General features: G+C 40.8%; 1 protein-coding gene across 1 annotated transcript in view; it reads left to right on the plus strand.

Annotated features, from left to right (window-relative positions):
• The window catches only part of RELN (reelin), a 429656-nt gene that overhangs the window by 90903 nt on the left and 317777 nt on the right, over positions 1 to 20976 (plus strand). The window contains exon 3 of the mRNA XM_084811492.1: positions 11417 to 11552. Within this exon, the coding sequence (XP_084667618.1) occupies positions 11417 to 11552 (136 nt within the window). The remainder of the gene's footprint in view (positions 1 to 11416; positions 11553 to 20976) is intronic.

Here is a 20976-nt window from a genome sequence, read left to right on the forward strand (position 1 = left end):
GAGATTAATGAAGGTTAAAAAAATGGCTAAGCTTTCTGATCTGCTAATCAGCCTTACAAGAAAAACAATTAAGAAGCCATATCAGCCTCGCCATGCTCCCCTTACTTACCTGTGTTCCTTCTGGAAATCAATGGGGTAGCACAAATATTACTTGGAGGGAGGAATTTGGCTGTAATTCTTCATGTCTCTTGAGAGCACTTTTTCTCATTAAAGGCAGATTGACAGTTAAGAAGCTCAGTCTTTTTATCCATTACTTTTTGCCCCCTGCTTGTACGTTCCTTAATTTTTACTTATTTTTTTACATTCTGAAATTAGCTACATTTGGAATAAACTCTAGTATTGCTTCAGTGAGCCATTAACATTATTCTGTCTTTAGCTGTAATAAAAGTGATAACTCAGCACAACTCTGTTAAGATTCAGCACTGTGTCCTTATTAAGGTCAGCTTAACCATCCTAAAGGGGTATTCAACAAAAACGTTAAAGAATAAACTTAGTATCTCAAATGTTGTTGTTTTGTTTTGTTTTGTTCGCTTTTAACAGTAGCAGCTTATGTAGCAGTTTGCTGATGGACTACCGGCTTCTGCCACTGAGTGCTGCTGAATGGAGGAGGGAGATACGATGCCCTTACCAGGGAGTGTAACAAGGCAACAGTGCAAGGCATGCAGGCTGCTACTTCACCTCTGTGCAGACATGCGGCTGCTATGTGGGTAAGAGCACCAAGCACAGGATACTGAAGCCACCACCCACACCTATGCTAGGTGCTGCCGCCCACTCAACACAGTCACGCAGCTGTGTAGTGCTGAAGTAACAGTCCCTTTTCTTCCTCTGCCACCTTGTGATATCCTCCCCCTAAGGGCATCAGAACTCCCTCGCCTATTCAGTGGTGCGGATCTGTGGAAGCTGGTAGTCTGCGAGCAAGACACCACCACTCAAGATGCTGCTAGAATTGAAAACACTTGATTCTAGTTATGTATTTCAATTTTTTAATCATTAGATATTTGAAACACTCATATCTGCAGTCTTAACATAGTGTGGCTTAATTTTTTTTTGTTTCCATGCTGCCCAGAGTTTTAGAATCTATAGCAAAATGTTTACTTATTGTGGATCTAAGTGTCCCAAGAAGACAGTCAAAGTTTCTTAGTTGAGCAATTATATATTTTTATCTCGACCTTTCTTCAGTTAAAGGAAAGATTCCTCCAACACTAATGTCTCTCTCTCTCTCTCTCTCTCTCTCTCTCTCTCTCTCTATATATATATATATATAATGTCTTCACTGTAACAAAGAATTCAGATCTAGCTCACTAAGTGCCAAATAACATTTCTGCAGCAGTTAGCAATGTAATTCTATCTTTCATTATTATACACTATTCACATGGATGCAAGCTTATTCAGAGTTTATGGTACTAGACTTTGAAATGTGAACTTCCCATTGCTCCAAAATGTCTGACTCCATTTTAAGTCAAGCCCAGACTCTTTGGAGCCGGGTGCACCTCAAAATGGGATTTAAAACCTGCTGATTCCAAGCCCTCCTTGCCAGTCCCTTGCTTTCTCCAAACCAAAGTGTGGGGATGGGGGGAGCCCTATATCTCTAGAAAGGGGGGGGAGTGACAGGTAGTGAATAGGAGACTCTGCAAGGCTTCTTTTGGGCAGCAGTGAGTCCTCCCACCACCTATTACACCATCCCCCTCCCCTAAGGGAAGTCAGTTTTTCCCCACTTAGAAAAAGTACCAGCATGCGTGTGTGTGGGGAAGGAAGAGAAGCATGTTTCACCCATTTGGGCTTTCACCAGGAATGCTCAAAAATCCCAAATGGTTTTGGAGAGGTCACAATGGAGGGGTGAATTGCACACATCGCTATCCCAGTTAGGTGGAAGCCCAAGATAATATACATAGCTTACTATTATAAAACAGTTTGTATATTCTTCAGTGTAGAACCTCAATCACTTAACAGTGTTTATACCATTCAACAGATTTGTCATAGCCTCTTGGCTGGTTGTTTGTGGTAAGGGAGAACTGCCTCAAGGTGAACAAGCAGGGAAGCTTTTGGAAACTTGGAGGTGGCTCTCTTTTAATTCAAGAAACATGTTATTTCTGTACATATGAATCAGTTCTCAATCTCAACCTGTAAACATACAGATAATAAGTTGTTCGTTAGTTTACAAAGGTACTGAAGGGCACCAGTGCTGCCATCTTTGATAAGAAATTTACTCCAGAAAGGTTTCCTATCTCCTGTGTAAAGGAAACAAAACGGCACCATGATCTTATATTATTCTTTTTGTGTTATGCTATAATATATTAAATTCCTCTGCCCTAGTTACAATTTCAAAAGTATTTTTGACGTTGCATGTGCTACTAAACTGTAGCACAGGTGCGTAAAGCAGTCCCTATTCATTTCAATTCCAAAGGAATTATTTGTTCACCACAACTCAGCATGAAGGAACCACCAAATTGCACTATTTGTGTAGCAGAATGAGAGAGCCTTTCTGCACTAACTCAGGCAATGCTAAATGAAGATTCACTTTCCACAGGCCTATGAACTAATTTACCAATGAACTAATTTAACATTAGTGAAGAGAAATGGGAAGAAATTGATGAGTTAAGGCAATTAACTCATGGGAAGAAATGGAAGTGTTTAGGCAGTAGCTAGAGCAGTATTTTGGACTGTAAATCTAAAACAAAAGCAGAGCTGGTATTGCAGAGTGGCTAAGACTATGAGCCATTTGTTTATTTGAAAATGTTTTTATTCTACCTGTCCAGGCAGTGTACAAAAATTAAAAACCATAATATGCAAATATATAAATATTCAAACGTGACTAAAACATAACCAATGTTCAAAGCTCACTTTGGCCACATCCTTACAAAGAGGCCTTATGGAAGTCAATATTTAGATTTGATGATGGCTTACAGAAATTGTAAACAAAAAAGCAGATTAAGAGAGTGTTTAAACAACTCTTTTCTGAAATGAAGTACACTGGCTTCATTACTGTCTACAGCTTCTCTTGTCCATTTATAGGAAACTGTTGCTGTATTCCAGTTAATTTTTTAGACAGAGGAATGTAAAAAAGGGTGGCATTTACTACTAGGTGGTATAGGCATGCAGAGTGAATAGATACATCTGACTAGGCCTTGGGCACAAGTGAATTACCTGAAAAATGATTTCATTTTTCCTTTTATGAAATTTTCACCTAATATTATCATGTTTATATGTATTTCCTGATTATCCTGGTTTACTAAACTTCCTTGCCTTTGGATGTTTTAACTACCATTGTTTTCTCTAGGCATCGACTGACAGTGAACATCTTTAAAAGTCTAGGTGCTTCAGGCACTGGCATCCATTTCTGACCCCCTCCTTTTCTTTCTTTTTCTTTACAAGTACACATGCTTAATAAATTGACAAAGAATCTCATTCAGTGTCTTGGCGAATTATGCAAATGGAAGGCTATATTCTCCTCCCAGTAGGCTCTCATTTACATATGCGTAACTCATGTCAGCTTGAACTCATAAATCCCAGAGATGAAGATACACTTCTGGTGGATTCTGACAAAAGGCTTGCTCCAAAGATGTTAATTAACTACCCATCCAATTCAGGTCATTTAAAAAGATTAAGTAAGGGAAAGTATTAAATCCATATACTGTAGGCCAGGCGCAACTGTATCTTTTGATTAAAGGGTACTCTGACTACTGTATAGCAGCATTTTTTTAACATGCATCAAATTGAACATAATATTAAATGCAAAGCCTGTTTAGACATGATGTTTCTTGGCTTGCATACACAAAAAACTGTTCATGTGGGCATTTAAATTAACATGCAGGGGTGGGTGGGAGAGGATCAGGATATCGGTAGCAGTCCCTGTCCAGATCTTGACCTACACATGTTCATTTTCAAAATCAGCATAGATCCTACCCAGCTGCATGGAAACAGCACTACATGCATACAGTCGTAAGTGTATACAATGGCTGCATTCAGAAGTAATGCTAAACTATGATTTAAGATAGGAGTGGGCAATATGTGAGCTGTATGTGCCCCTCATGTGACTACCATGGCCACAGCACTGAAATTTGTGATGACAGCAAAAAACAACAACAGGTACTTCACTGCTGATTTTTGGTGGCAAACTACAGAAGGCTAGAATGGCTAAATTTAGCTGGTTTTCAAGCTACATTTGGCCATTCTAGTTTTCCATAGTGCTGAAAGTTGTTGCTGAACATTGGCAGTGAATTGCCAGTTCTTTTCCTGCTGCCAAATTTGGTGGCACAGCAGTGGCAGGAGTGTGGCCCACAGGAGAGGTCCATGGGGTAGAAATGGTCCCTTCCATCCCCAAAGTTGCCCATAATTGTTCAGAATTATGGGAACAAGCTTTGGGCTCATCAGCTTCCCTCTCCCCTCTTCTCATCTAGCATGGCCGTAGGTGGAGATTAGAAGCTTTCACTTTGATTTTTAACTGAACACAGTTTAGCGTAACGTCTGAACCTGAACAAATTGAGGTTAACCTTAAAATCGTTTACTAAAACAAGCCAATTCCAAACTGATTTATGCTGTTGGCTTAATAAACCATAGTTAAGATTAACTATAACTTTTAATAAACCATAGTTAAGATTAACTATAGCGTAGGGTTCGGACATAATGGTTAACTAAGGTTAATTGAAAATGGAAGTGAAAACTTCTGATATCCTCTGACTATTTCAGAGGAGGAGAGGAGAAGGGTAGTGCATGAGCCCAAGGCTTGTGCATGTACTAAACCATGGTTTAATGTTGCATCCAACCAGGCCAGTCTATGCAAACCTTCAATATGAATACATGAAGACTGGTAGGGAAGAGTATTACTACTTTTATGGAAGTCGCTGCAGCAAGCTCTTCTATGAGTATAATTCCAACTGTGGTGAGCTTGGGTGGTCAAGTGCCTAACAAATGGAGGCAAAACAGTGCCACACAAAAATACAGTTGTGGTGTCTATGTATGAGGTGGATGCCTTATGTGTGCATAGTTTGTAAATTAAAAGACATTTTGAACTCCTGCAGCATGGTCTGACAAGGACCTGTGAGTTTCCACGATATACGAAAAGTTGAGGAGTCAGTTAAGGGGGGAAGGAAATTGGAGGGGAGATAAGAGGGAATTCCCTCTACACACATTCCACTTGACATCTGGGTAGTGCTTTACTTATTGTGAAAGGGCAGTTGATGAGTGTCAAGACACTTTGTCAAAATATTATTAATGTTCTTTAGTTACTGGATATGCTTTCGTTATGATCTGGTATATTCCTCCAGCCTTTGGAATGTGACACACTCAGCAACAGCAGCTCTCAGCCATACTGGTACCAATCTCTCCCCTCCCCTCGTAACACCTCTGAAGGCCTGGGAACAACTAATACATGATTCAACTGAAATGCTGGGATTATAGGCCCAAGTAGGACACTAGCTGGTTGACAGCGTGCTGCCAAATTGAGGCTACCAACTCTTGAAACAAACAATTATAGTACTGAGTGGGGCCCTAGGGTGATGCCCAGCATTTTCGTGTTGATCCAAGCTTGCCTTGAAGTAATCACATCCATCCACGTCAGGCCCCCACAGTTCATAGTGCACACAATCCATGTTATAACTGAACTGTGGCAGAACTACAAAGCAGGAATGAATGATGTTCAGGCAGATTAGAAAGCTCTAGAAATTGAGCCAAGCTACAAATTATCAAGCCATGCATATGCAGTATATGGTCAAGGAATGAAGAACTGTGGAAGACGTTCTAGGGCACTGTTACCTATTTTACTGGTGGGGGAGGAAGTCCCAAGGACAAATAAGGAATTCCTGGCAAAGAACTCAAATACAAAATTAAGCACCCTGTTATTATTACTAGTCCCCTTTTATAGAAGAAGGTACACAGACAGAAGAAACCACCTTCTCTGAGGTTTTCTACATGAGGCATTTATTATGTGCTTATAATTCCTTACTCATGGTTGTTTGTGGGTTTTTTAGACAATGTCGTGACCCTCAAGGTTTTGCTTCTGTTTTCAAAGAGCAGTTTCATCTAGTTTTTTTTAAAGCAGGGAAAATGCAGTATTAATTGTGAAAGCGAAAGAAAACACATTTTCCAGTTGTGTATTTGTACTATTCCACTGCACCACAGTGCCACCTAGAGGTTATGTAGCAGCAGAAGAAACACTTTTCACATAGTTTTAAGATTTCAATTCTGTGACAAAACTGAAAGTAGGTATAGCGGATTAACAGCCTTGTGTAGAAAAACCCTAATTCACTCACACACCACAAGAAACAAACACAGACTTCCTATCTCATTCAAGTAGGGCATAAGAGAGACTGGCCAATTTGGGCTTCTTGAAAATATTGACCTGGGTCAAATATAATACACTATATTTTACCACTGTGTGCATGAGGAGGAAGGAGCTGCCATGATCCTCAGGCTCTCACACTCTCACTTCCACTCAGCTACTAAACGAACCATGTGGTTTAAAACAGCCTGGTTAGTTAAACATGCCATGTGTTATGAAGCTGGATCGTTTAACTCAGCATAATTTGTTTTAAACCACGATCTATAAACCAGCTTTCACAGAAAGTGAAACTGAACTCTGGTGAAGTCCTCCTTCCCAGCACACAGGGGAATGTGTGAGTCCAAGGCTCCTTCTTGCTCATGCAAGCCAAGAACTTACAATTTTTACCGCTAGAAGAGGTAAAACTAGGATGTATTGTAAGTATATCTATACTTATATATACAGTTGTTTGTGTGGGTATGAGAAAAATTGTTATAATTAGTGTATTCATTTTTTAAAGGCCTAATGGGTATGAAAATGCTATTGGAAACATTGATCGGATTTGCTGCCTGATCAGGTATTACAGTATATGAATCTAATTGCTAAAAGATTGTGGGATTCTCCTTAAATCCAAGTCTAAAATATATTCTACAATTAATGAGTAAAAAAAGTGATAGAAGCCTAGGGCCTAGATACAATATTTGCCTCATTTAAAAGGTCTCTTTTATTTTAGTGCAATGTTTTTTCTGCCCCCTTGTTATGGTGTGAGATTGTTTTCTTTTAATAATAAAAGAACAACTATAAAATAATTTCAATGCCTGAAGTAAGCTAAAGGTGACATAATCCACTGAGTAGGAACAAAACGGGCCTGAATTGTCAGCATGCTCTCTCCTTTTGCGACATTTAATAATTTATCAAGGCTTGCTGACCCCTAATTGATTGCAAAAGTCAGCAAGTGTTTTAGAAGTCTCTTCCATTCTATCAAACTAGATGGATGTTTTTTCTCGTGAAACAGAATGTCATCACCCAGAAAAAAATCAATCAGCAGCTGTATGTTAGATATGAGTGTAGTTCACTTAGACCTTCATTCTAAATGCCAATGGGTGGTTGTTAATTGAGTAGTTCCACTGACTTTAATGGGATTATCATATGAGAGTTAGTTACAGAACCATTCCATGCATTATCCCCATCTTTAAACAGATAAAAAAGTATTCCACACAACCATAGCACTGAAACACTGATGCTTCCTAATACACTAATTTGTTCTGTGGTGAAAAAATTATTAATGTATCTCAGCACATGTTATACTTGTATTGTCCAATTTAAATACACAGGGATGACTTGTGAACCTCTTGAGGTGGTGTTGTTCTATGTAGTTGATGGGATTACAAAAGAGCAGGTGGTCACTGAAGCACCCAAATAGTTACCATTCAAATGAACAGAATGTGGCTTGTTTTTTTTTCTAGAGAATCAAAAGCATTTCTGCATTCTCTCTGCTTCCCTGTGGGACATTTTGCTCATGGGCTTTTTCCTCCCTGTCCCTCCTCCCTTCTGTCCTGTACCTTAATACAAGACCTCTGGATTTTTTAACCCACACTTTCCCATCATATCTAAGCTGGGAAACTGTGGTTTGAACTCTGACTACCAAACCAGGATTGCAAACTGCAGTTTGATCCTGTTTACAAATCAGGATTGTAGTCAGTTTCCCAGTTTGCCTGTAATGGGAAACCTTCAGTTTAACAAGCTCTGGAAATATTGTATTATGGCATGAGAGAGAAGGGAGGGAGTGCATGTGCACAACATCCACCCTTGGTCTGATTGTTACATCTGAATCGGGCCACCCTAGAGAGATAGTATAGTGTGGTGGCTAAGCAGCTGAATTGTGTATAAAGAAGTTCCCAGTTCAAATCTTGCTTCTACCTTGAACTCTCTTTGTGGCCTCTTATCCTCAGCCCCCATCTGCAACATGGAGCTAATAATGCTGGCATATCTTACAGGGTTTTTGTAATGATTTCTAAAATATGTTATCATTATCATTATTAAACAGGTTTAATACTTAAATGAGATGTGGTTACAGATTTCCACCGGCCCCATATGTGGCCCTTTGGCAGGGTTTGGACCAGACTGCCACTGATGCTATGGTAGCCTTGACTTCGCCTACATTATATAGATGTTTTATTTCAGTGAATGCCAGAGAACAGAGTATGTTATAAATTGTTTTATGGCTAAGCTTTTCATTTCCTTTCTTTTTGTGGGTTTGGGTCAGGCATGATATATAGCTAGTATCCCTAATAGTTTCACAGCAAAGTAATATATAGTGGAGACAGACATAGCTGGGTAGTGTGGCATATAAATTACTTCAGCACAATGAGCACACGCAGTAAAACTCAAGGGAAAGGGAGTTCAGAGAGGTTCCTCCTCACATTTAAGTACCGTATGATTTAGTGATGCTCAGTTGCTGCAGACCTTGGATATACTCCCTGATGACCCAGATGCATGTGGAAAATCTAGTTTTTTTAATTAAAAAAAAACTTTGGTAAGGATTTGCACAATTATGTTTTTTGTCACAGTTGCTGGTCCTGACTCAAATTATGTGAAAGTTCTGGACACTTTTAAGTAAAAGATAAGCACATTATTTTTAAAAAAGTAAGTTCTGCCCGTGGCATATCTATCACCCACTAGGGTTTTTTGAGAACTGCAGTATAATTACTTATTTTCTGTGTATGCCTCCCCCTGTTCCCTGTAGCACAGTCTGCTTACCATGTGTGCTTGTTCATTTTCACACCCAAGGCCAATAGTTAGGGAGAAGTCTTCCTGGTGAGAAAGGGAATGCTGTTTTTCTTCACAACACAACAACACAGCAATATGAATGATGGGGATATATGGCAATATGAAAATATTATCCTCTCCCACTTCTGTTTTAAAGGAATATTTTACACCAGGTTAGGCTACAATCCTAAACACATACTTGGCAGTAAGTCCAACTGAGCACAGTTGGACTTACTTCAGAGTAAACATGCACAAGATTATGTTGTTAACTTCTAATGTAGTGATAGTTTTAATTATTTCCCCAAGTGTATTATTTTCAGCTCAGTATTTCTTTGTTTGACTTATACTAAATAAATGCTTTTCCCCCTTACACATAATGTATCCCAAAAAATCCAATTAAAAATGTTTTTTTCACTGTCATGATCAGAAAATAATGACGATGACTTCTTCAAATGATTAAATTCCAAGCCAGTGGCATAACTCTAGTGAGACTACAAGATGAATAAACCAAACACTGATGCAGCCGTCTTTTCTACTACGGCAGTTCCTCTTCCCTGTTGAAAAACCTAATTATCACTCTTAGAGGCTGTATTCCAGATGTCAGGCTAGGGTTCTTTCACCCAAGGTGGAATGTGTGGTACATCTGAGGGAAGGGAAGCCCCTTTTGCTACATCTTGAGGGAAGAGAAGCCCCTTTTGCTACATCTTGAGGGAAGGGAAGCCCCTTTCTGCACGGCAAGTCTCTGCTTGAGACTTGCATCACAGGTCATAATTTTAATCCGTACACCATCCAGAGAACTTCAGTTATTGGGTGGTCTGAAAATGTAATAAATAGTCCAGAATACATTGTATCGATTGAACCATGCAAGGCTACTAGCTAGATGCCCTGCGTAGCATTTGTGGACTGAACGATGGCATTCTGGTCCTTCCTAACCAATTCTATGATCGTATAAATCCAGAGGAGCCAGAAGGGTCTGGTCTCCCTGCTTAGCCAGCCATTCCACCTAAGGCTGCTGGGGAGACTGCAGGTAGCCCCTTGAATTGTGTTGTTTTAGTTCAGTATGTAAGTTGCTTTGAAGACCATTGGTAGACCATGCTGGTTATGTTCACGGGATCTTGGGACTAAATCACTGTCACCAAGATGAATGACTACCTCTTTTCTTCCATACGTTGTTAATCTCAACTCAGTAACAGCAAGGATGGGACCATTCTTTTACTACAGATCACTTTACCATTTATGCACATACATTTATGTTTCTCAGTTGATTCAGCAGCAACAACTGGTGGATCATTTATGATTTTTTTAAAAATCCATTTCAATCAAGGGAGTTCATCTGTTAAGCTGTAAGTCGTCAAGGGCTTCAGGTTTCTCATTTGATGATTATAATGTCAAGTGACTGCATGTATGGATGGACTATCGCAGATAGGACTTTCAGATCTTTTCACATCGTCTCAAACAACAAAGCATTTTCAGCAGAGACACTGCATGCTTTGAGGTGTGAGTAAAACAGTGATGAGAAATGAAGGAATGCATGTACATGTATGAACAAGCCCACATGATCTCCTTCCTTGCCTGGAATCTGTGTAGTATCAACTAGCCTACTGTGAATGGTGAAGGCATCTATGGCCAGCCATGCTGAATCTGACAATGAATCAGATATGTTACAGCAGTGATCTCTGGTATAATGGGAATTAAATAAACTGCTGTTATCATCATGGGAATTTCTGCTGACCATCTGTGATCATACACTGTATTTCTCCGTGCAAGCTTGTCCCTGAACAAGGTTGGGACTTCTTACATGGAGAAAATATATGTATTGTCAGCCCATGATATAGTTTTGTTTTGTTTTTTAAACATGGTTTCTTTCCCCCAAATGACCATCGCTGCCTTGATAACCAAAAAGTCAGCTGAAATTGCTGGAATGTCAGTGCACATGCTATGCATGTACATCTAGTGACAGAGGTTTCTATATTATGTTTTTATTTTGAAAAACTAATTGCAGCAAATGCTCATACAGCTGAAACATTATGAGTAATTTTTGCCTGGGAATTTTGTCCTTCCTGTATTTAATTAGGGTAATGTGACAGCTTTTTGAACTGGAGGTCAATATTTATTGGAAGCAATCCCAAACCAGGTATTTACTCAGGTGCTATGCTGAAAAAGGGGTTGTAAATATTACATATGGGTGATGAAGTTCAAGTCGAAAGGTAAAGTTCCTTTAGGATTAGTGTTCAAGTCCAAAAGACTTTAAAACAATAGAAAGTTGCATTTATCACTGCCACATAATTGAGTTTGTTATAAATTGATTACTTCATGCTTCTGAAAAAATATAATGAACCTTTGTGTCTAAATGAATATGTGTTTCATCTTTACTTTCTGTTTTCCTTGTAGGGATAATGTCTGATCACCAGTTTGGAAATCAGTTCATGTGCAGCGTGGTTGCATCACACGTAAGCCATCTGCCAACCACAAATCTCAGTTTTGTTTGGATTGCCCCACCTGCAGGAACAGGCTGTGTGAATTTTATGTAAGTGTTTTATAGTGTTACTGACAATTCAAAGCGAATTTTATTGCAGAAGGTCATCTACATTCATAAATCTCAACGTACATGAATTATGGGTTAAATCTTTGAGGACTTTTTCAACAGGAAATCACATAGCTTCAAAAGACCAAAAGGGCATCTTGTCCAAGCCTCCACTGCAAGATAATGCTGTCCATCCAGATTTGCAGTGAGCAGACAGGAGCATTTGGCACCTCATAAGGCCAAACTATACATTATGCTTTTGGTTTTAATGTAAAGTAGCTATCAGACGCTCTGAATTTCATTGATGGAGGGAGTTTAACCCTTTCCCTCACACAGTTTTGCCAACTAAATCCCCCCCCCCCCGCAAGATGATCCTATGTAGTTTGTCTCCAGACCCTATGCTTTAATTCACTGTTTTTCATAGTATGAGGCTTGCTTAGAAATGAGCAGTGAGGAGCATGGAAAGATGCAAATTCCTTTTAAATTTTCCCCCAATGTATTTTTAGATTGGGCCAGAAGGCCACCCAGTTTCCCCTCTACCAGTCTTGCATTTCAGGAGGCAGGTTATCTGCCCATGTTTTGTCTATGATAAAAGGCCACAACAGTTGTCAGATGAAAGCAGACCCTTAGAGTATTCTGGATTACTTAATTAACTTTTCCAGTTAGTATTATTTTGTTACATTTGGGGACTTTACTTCCTTGACATACACCGGATGCCTATGACATTTTAGTACAGGCTTAGATATAGTTCAAACACTTGTAAATAATTCATTTCAAAACCACAAGAAAGAAGTGATGCCTGATCTGGTGCATTGATGGATACAGAGATTACTGCCAAGTGGCAATTTGTTTGAGTGTGGTGGCTGAAAAAAGTGAATGAAACATGATTTGTTGCCAGGAACTGACAGATGTATACTTAAGTAAGATGGTTCTTCCAGTGGCTGTGTCCACGGTGGTGCTCTGATTAAACTAGTGTATAAACTTCTTAACCAGCCCTTGGTGCTGGATGAAACTGAATATTCAACTTGGTCCTGAATGGTTGAATACATTTTATAATTTCATCCTGCTTTTGAAAACTGGGAAATCTACATTAAAACACACACACACACCCTCAGTCATGATTATCATAAGTTTACTGTTGATATAAATGATTAAATTGACAGGTGTTATTTTTAGCCCAGTCCTCAATGACTGTAAGCCAGCACCATGAGACTTTCACTTTGTTTTCTTGCTGATAAGGATCCCTGTATTGGTACTGTATTATGTCCCTGGCATCTATGCTAGTTTAAAACACTCTTGAACACTTATTCTAGGAAGGCTTTTGTCAACAGCCTTTTACTAATTGGCAAAAGATTACCCTGGCAATGTGATTTAGGGGATGATGATGGAATGCTTGATGTTGATTCTAGATCATGCAAGGGATCCGCAAATTGTTTAAAAGAATGCAATGCCATAATGGAGTTACTACTGCAGCTCCCTGCTATAGTAGCCTCATCACTGGGATTCTCCAGGATGATCCTAAACTTCCCTATAAAAAGGTTTATGAGTAATAGGCATTATTGCTAAATCCACACTGACATAATACATTTACGGTCAGGGCCAGAAATATTGGAACAAGGATACCTGTTTTGGCAGTTGGCCTCTGTACACCACCACATTGAAGTTGAAAGGAAACACACCCAGATGGGAGCGAAGTCAGGACTTTCAGCTGTAATTCAAGGGGTTTGACAAAAGTGGGGCACTAACCGTTCAGGAAGGACAGCCAGTGGCATACACACACACCCATCGTTGGTGGCTCATAAGTAATGGAACAAACCAACATCATTTCAAACTTAAGGATCGCCTTTAATACCTGGATGAAAATCCTTTGCAGGCAATGACTGCCTGAAGTCTGGAACCCACGGACATGACCAAATGCTGAGTTTTCTCCCTCAAGATGCTTTGCCAGGCCTTTACTGCAGCTGCCTTCAGCTGCTGCTTGTTTGTGGGTTTTTCTGCCTTCAGTCTTGTCTTCAGTAAGTGAAAAGCATGCTCTATTGGGTTGAGATCTGGTGACAGACTTGGCCATTGAAGAATATCCCACTTCTTTGCCTTCAGAAACTCTTGGGTAGCTTTTGCTGTATGTTTTGGGTCATTGTCCATCTGCAATATGAAGCGGCATCCTATCAGTTTGGCAGCATTTGGCTGAATCTGAGCAGAAAGTATAGCCCTATACACTTCAGAATTCATCCTGCTGCTTTTATCAGCAGCTCCATTGGCAGCCATACATGCCCATGCTATAACACTGCCTCCACCATGTTTGACAGATGATGTGGTATGCTTTGGATCATGAGCTGATCCTTTCCTTCTCCATACTTTTCTCCTCCCATCATTCTGGTACAAGTTTATCTTGGTTTCATCAGTCCAAAGAATCTTATTCCAGAACTGGGCAGGCCTTTTTAGGTGTTTGCTGGCAAAGGCTAATCTGGCCTGTCTGTTCTTGAGCATTACCAGTGGTTTGCACCTGGTTGTGAAGCCTCTGTATTTACATTTATAAAGCCATCTCTTGACTGTAGATGTTGACAATGACATGCCTACCTCCTCAAGAGCGTTCTTGACCTGGCTAGATGTTGTGAAAGGGTTCCTCTTCACTATGAGCAGAATTCTGCGGTCATCCACTTTGGTTGTCTTCCGTGGTCTTCCAGGCCTTTTGCTGTTGCTGAGCTTGCCAGTTAATTCCTTCTTTTTCAGGATTTTCCAAACTGTTGTATTGGCCACTTCCAATGCTTTTGCTATCTCTCTGATGGGTTTATGTTGTTTCCTCAGCCTAGTGATGGCCTCCTTCACTCGCATAGACACCTTTTTGGACCTCATGTTGGGAGTTCCAGTGAACAGCTACCAAATGCAAATGTAACACTCAGAACCACCTCCAGGCCTTTTATCTGCTTGATTGGTCATGGGGTACCCAGGAAACAGGCCCCACCTGGCCATGCAGCTGCTTGTCAGTCATTCGTTCCATTACTTATGAGCCACTAACAATGGGTGTGTGTGTGTGCCACTGGCTGTCCTTCCTGAATGGTTAGTGCCCCACTTTTGTCAAACCCCTTGAATTACAGCTGAAAGTCCTGACTTCGCTGCCATGTGGGTGTGTTTCCTTTCAACTTCAATGTGGTGGTGTACAGAGGCCAACTGCCAAAACAGTTATCCTTGTTCCAATATTTCTGGCCCTGACTGTATTTAGCCTTGCAGCAACTCTGTGTAAGGTAAGCCAACATTGTTCCCCTAATATTACAGAATAATATTACAAAATGATAGTGGATTGCCTGGGTTTGTGGCTGAGCTCATTCTCTTAAGCACTATATTAAACTAACATAACATATTTCCACCTCTCCTCTTGCAAATCAACAAAATTTGGCTCCCCATATATTACTTCCCTATTTTCTTTCTGTTTTATCTATGCCTCTTCCTACATATTTTATCAGCTGACAACTTTATTTTGATGCTCTCCAGATTTCAAGTTTTGGCATAAAACACAATCTTTCCTAGGGTCATCAAATCTACATACATAGTAACTCTTATCTTTAGGGCAACCCAGTTTATGTGATGGTGGAGGGAGGACATACCAGTGTAATCTACTCTTCACTGGTTTTTTGTTAGATATGGATACTTGCTTGGTTCTTTTACATTACAAATACTAAATGATTGAACTCTATATACTAAATGACACCTCAAGTGTGCTACAGCTCTGCTAGAGTAAGCAGGCTGTATTTACTTCAATATATGCTCTATAGACAAGGTTGTCTTCATTAATGTAGGCCCAATTTCTAAAGTGATTTCAAAATTAATGATCACTCATATAATACAGCTGAAAGTGGAAGTATTTCCAGTCTGCTTTCCTCATTCATAAATTGGATAAAAGACTGATTGTAGTATAATTATGTGGCCACGAATTGCAACAGTTGAGGGATTGTTGTGAGGTCTCTTTTGCTCTTTTGCTAGTGGCAACCGTTATTCTGGCCAAAATGTAGCTTGAAATCATTTGTAGCTGTTGTAACTGGCATGGACTTTGTCTTTTCCATACCATAAACAGATATAAACATATATTCTTACAGAAGGAAAAGAAGCAGGTATGTTCTTTAGGAACATATATCCAGGTGGTGCATTAATGGCTGCTGGCTTGTTTTAAAAAATAAATAAAAATAAACCTGGACCATGTCTCCACGGCAATGGAAGGAGAAGGAAGGAGTGGCTTAACCACATTTTTAAAGGAGCTAGTTTTGGTTTGGGTGGGGCTCTACAAGCGAGTGCATTGCTCCATTCTAAGTCACTTCACATGACATACATCCAGGTAGGATGGGGGCTTGGAATGAACATCATGTGACTGGCAGGGGCTGCTCAACCAATCAGAGAGGCTCCCCCCTTTCTCCTTCAATAAAATCTTCCTCCTGTGTCAAAAATCACTCCCCCCCCCCAGTACTTACTTTCTTAAAACAACAGTCAGTGCAGGAGCTCAGTGTTCTCTCTGCTTTGAAGCTGCTGAAGCTGGGAACAATCTGTTTTTTTCTCGCCTGGCATTAGTTACTTTCTTAAAACAACAATCGTAAGGACACAGTGTGCTCCCTGCTCTGCTGCGATCAATCAAACCTTTGTAGCTTCACAACTTTGACATTAAGGCTTCTAAATGTGTTACTTCAATTCATAGGAATCTCAATAACTCTGGGAGTGCATTTCAGGATCAAGCCTCATTGAGCACAATGGGAGTTACTTCTGAGTAGTAACTTCACAAACTAATTGGTTTGTGCTGCGAAGGGACAGGAAACATGGGGACATGGAAACCAGCTCCCATTTTAACCCAATGGTGCGCAGGATCTCTGTAATGAAGGTGTGAATTAGTTACTTCCAAAGGCAATAAACCAAACACTGGGGAATCACGGCTTCAGTAAAGCGCTTTACAGCCTTTAGGGAATTACTGCTTTAAAATCTGCTAGTTCCATTGAGGGGGATCTCTGTAAATTCTGATGTGCGCATTCAGGGGATAAGCCTCATTGATCATGATGGGAGACTTCTGAGTAGACACTAGTAGGTTTGTGCTGGGAAACACAGGGGACAAGAAACACTCCTTGACCGGGGTCATGGTGAAAGGCACACCCCTGGGCAGGGCTAGCATACCAGAGCTAAATGTGGAGGCTGGGGCACACAACAGCTATACTGCGGAGAACCTGACTTAAGGAAAAGAATTGGACTTTAAGCTGTCTCAGGAAATCCAGTTTTTCTCTGATAAGCTCCAGGGTGGCTGCTGGATGGCCACGACATCATGTATCCCTAATGACCGCAACACACAGCCAGCTCAGAGTAAATTGCTGGTGGAGACACCTCCTAGTGACTGCATTGATTAGGCAATATAATAAACATTCTGTTCTTAAGGCATACTAGCCACAGACATCTGTGTAGCCAGACTGCACTTACAGTAAAATTGCATATATTGTTTTTCTCACAACAACCAAATACTGAACATTACTGGAAAAAAATGTTCCTCTTTGGCTCAGAGTATTACTTCCATGTTAGCCACTGTTGGCACACTAAAGTTCCCATAATGTTAAGGAGATTGGGTAGATAGAAACTCAAGTCAAACTGGCAGATGTACGCTACTCTGGAAAAACACTGTCATTGATATAAGGAATTTTCAGTTGTTCTGTTTGGAGCAAGTTTAGCTGTATGCAAGTGATATGCAATTAAGGCTGCAATTCTATGCATACTAGGGAATTTGGGAGTAAACCCCACTGAACTCAGGTTTATTTCAGAAACGTGCTTCAGATTGCTCTACGTGGCTGCAAGCCACTTCCTTGGCAATAAGTTCCCTTGAACATGGTAGGATTTACTTGGGAGTAAATATGCATAAAGATCAGGCTGCCAAATTTGAAGCTGTTGCTTACAGCTCTAATCCAACAGAGTGCACACGGAGCAGCTGAACTCTCTTTTAAAATAATGATTCATTGTTTGTCAGGGGAGGGGCACTGAATCTGGTCCCCTGCTTCTCCTCCCCAAACAGCTGGTTAGTGAAATTTTGGCTGTTGGGAAAAAAGGGAATATGGCCATATGACAGCCTTGGCTGTTGGATTGAGTTGGAGGATTGCGTGCACACAATGCACTGCCTCTGTGCAGGTTTGATTCCTGGTTGGATTGGGCTATATAAAAAGTTTACAGCAAGCTTCAAAAGTACTTTGAAGCATGTGCAAGAGAAGGAAGGGGAAGCCTGTTTTGCCTTTGCTTTTGTATTTCTCTTCTCACTACTTAGCATGCCCAGTAAGGGTAGAAATGACATTGTGCACAGCTTTGATGGCCACTTCCGTTAGGGAAAAGCAACTTCAGAAGGCGACAGTTTAGACTGGAGCAGCAGTGAGGGGCGCTTAGCCTTGCCCTGACTCACTGCTTTTCAGCAGCAAACGCTCCATCCAAACCATTCCCCAGCCCACTTCTTTGCTCCCCATCATGCCTTCCTAAAGCTGCTTTGTCCTAGTAGAAGCTGCCATCATGGCTTTGTTATATGTGTGTAACATGAATTAGAAACAGCCATGTAAGAAACATGAACTTCAGCACGCTCCGGGAGAGAGCGGAGGACAGGAAGGCCTGGCGTGCTATGGTCCATGGGGTCACGAAGAGTCGGACACGACTGAACAACAAATGGAGGAAACAGTTATGGTTGGCATCATGTGTAAAAAAAATTTTTACTTTAGAGTGTACTGGCATTTGGGAAAGTCAGAGACTCATTTATCAATGAGACTGAAAAATAAGCCAAACTGCTTGATACCGGGATTAGTATGATTCAGCTTAGCTTTAGGAATGAAGAAACAGCTCACTATGTCAGTTCATTTCTGACCATTTCACTGACACTGATCACAGATTTGCTAATTAGTTCCTGATATTTTGTAAAGCTGGTGTTTATTCTTTGAGAACTGAACAGAAGCTACCAAACTGCCCTTGAGAGCTACAAGTAGATAACAGCTTTCAAATACCAAAGTCCTACCCTGGATTTTATCACACGGCCTGGATGTTGTTAAAAAACTATTAGAAAGCATACGTGCAAATGATTAAAAATGCAAAGAACTTGAATGGGTGGCATTTATTTTTCGATTAAGGTCTCTCTAAATGTGGTCACATGCTTCACTAGCTGAGAACCATACTTTTTGATAGTTAATTTGAGCCAAGGACCATTAAATAAAGTGCTTTTCATCTTGAGAAATGTTTGCAGGTCATGGGTGTGCTGTGCTTTTTTGACCATTCTATTAATCCTAAATTCCTTGATAGTCTTTGAAGGCTGAGCATTTATTTTACATTGACCGGATAAAGACCATCCCACTTTATGGCTGTTTGGCTCCTATAAATGAACTAAAAATAGGAACGCCCAGAAATGCACAAAATGAATTACTGAAGTGTGCAGCTGCCACCTAAAACTGCAATCATGTATTTAGTACCACCCTCCCCACCCATACCACCTTGTAGCATTTTGTGCTCTTGCATCAAGACATTCCCTATTTCTCAACCTCTTACCAGGAGCATTAACGATGTGGAGAAGGGGCCAGGGAAACACATAATAACATCAGGATACGGGTAAGCACTACTAGATGGAGGGAGAGTTCCATAAGAACAAATTATTGTCTTTGATGTTAGGGTTAGTTCCCTAACCCTGGTTAGGGAAGTCAAATTCATTATTTATGCCCACTGTTTGATGTATCTATTTGATTGCACACTGGAAGCAGCAAATTTAGGCTAATATACAGCTTGATTGTATCAAACCCCAAAAGTGGGTTTGATACCCAGTCTCCACAGACATATCTAACACATCTCAGATGAAACACTGGGCATAAAGATACTATGGATCAAACTGTTTATTAGCTTAAACAGCCACAGTCTATTCTGTTGCAAGCAACTGTGATAGTAGTGTGAGGTTTTGGTCCCCATGGGGTGGGCGTTCATGGCCAAAGTTCCATGTCCAGCAATACAGAATCAACTGAGGCAAGCAGGGCAAAATCCTGGGTTCAGTGAAGCATCAAGCAAGGCAAGGTGAGGGAAAATCCAGTTTTTGGTAATGCGTGCATGGTATGTTCAAGGAAGCAAGGCAAAGCAGGGCCAGTCCAGATAGGGCTTCAGGATGAAGATCGTGTCCTGGACAGCTCCATGGGGAGCTTAAGCTGGAGGCTCAAACATTGCTTCAGCATCAGGAAAACCCCAGGTTGAGCCCTAGATAGAGCTGCAACTCCATCTGGGTGGCTGGCTCTGCCTTCTGTGACAGACGCCTTCGGGCTGGGCCATGGGCAGCAGTCTGGAGTAAGTCGGGGGAGTCAGTACTGAAGAGCAATCAGGATGAGAAGGCAAGCCTGGAGCCAAGACCAAAGAGCAAAACTAGAAATACAAGACATGCCAGGGCCCAAATAGACATTATTGCTCAAGCAAGGCTCAGCTGAAAAAGAAAGCCCTTTATACTCCTTCCTGCCCCCAAGGAGCCAGTGGCCAGCCTGGGTAGGTGGAGTCAGTCCTGAGACGGATATACTGCAGTTATATAGTTCAGAAGTTTAACAGTTGTTGACTCCAGTGGCACAGGGGAAACCGTGGTTCCACTGGGACTTCTAAGTTGGTGTCCTGGGAGTCAGAGGAGAGCATCAAGAACCCCTTAGGCTAGAAAGGTGCTGACACGATGGGCTTCTCTGGCACTTGCAGTGTAACAGAAATGTCCTACTATTCCCTCTCCCACTTTGGTACCTCATCTGAAGTGGGCCAGGATGTCCTAACCCCTGAAGATGGGGAGTCAGACCACCCCAGGGCCATGACACAGCCTACTCAGATCTTAGACAGGGAGGGAATAAAGTGCTCTTTTCCACTTTGATCATGTCACTATAGCTTCCCAACAGAAACTCTGTGTTGACGATTTGTTTTAGAGCATTTCAGTTCATAGTAAATCTCAAACACACCCTCCAGATATGTAATTTGCGTGTCTGTGTCTAGGATTGTTTCTGGTGGATGACAACTAAACTAACAGATGTATCTGTTCAAACCATCTGTAATATGAATGGAGAGGCTTAAAACATTTATAGAAGCATCCAGCAAGATGACATGGTCTGTTCAGATCCTTTAAATTGTGGTGGGAAAGGGACATACTGTCTGAACAAACCACATTTTTCTGGTAAACCACTGAGCTAGAATGTTTCTTTGGTTTGTTAAAAATAGCAAGGTGAATATTGTACTGGAGAACTATTTAAAGGCTGATACACTGTGCTTAATATCTCACATACAAGAGATGTTGGAGCTCAGATTTGCATGGAAGCCACACCTTCCATTTGGAAGTCTTTCCCAGATGTTTCCAGTTGTTTAAAAATGATCGTATTTAGCCAATAGTGAAAGAAAGGCATCGTGTATACATTCAGAGATGCTCTGTGTTATTACTTCACAGGTT

The sequence above is a fragment of the Heloderma suspectum genome, chromosome 7 (assembly GCF_057233095.1).
Source record: "Heloderma suspectum isolate Gila_16-S chromosome 7, 16-S_ref, whole genome shotgun sequence".
NCBI classification, from domain to species: Eukaryota; Metazoa; Chordata; class Lepidosauria; order Squamata; family Helodermatidae; genus Heloderma; species Heloderma suspectum.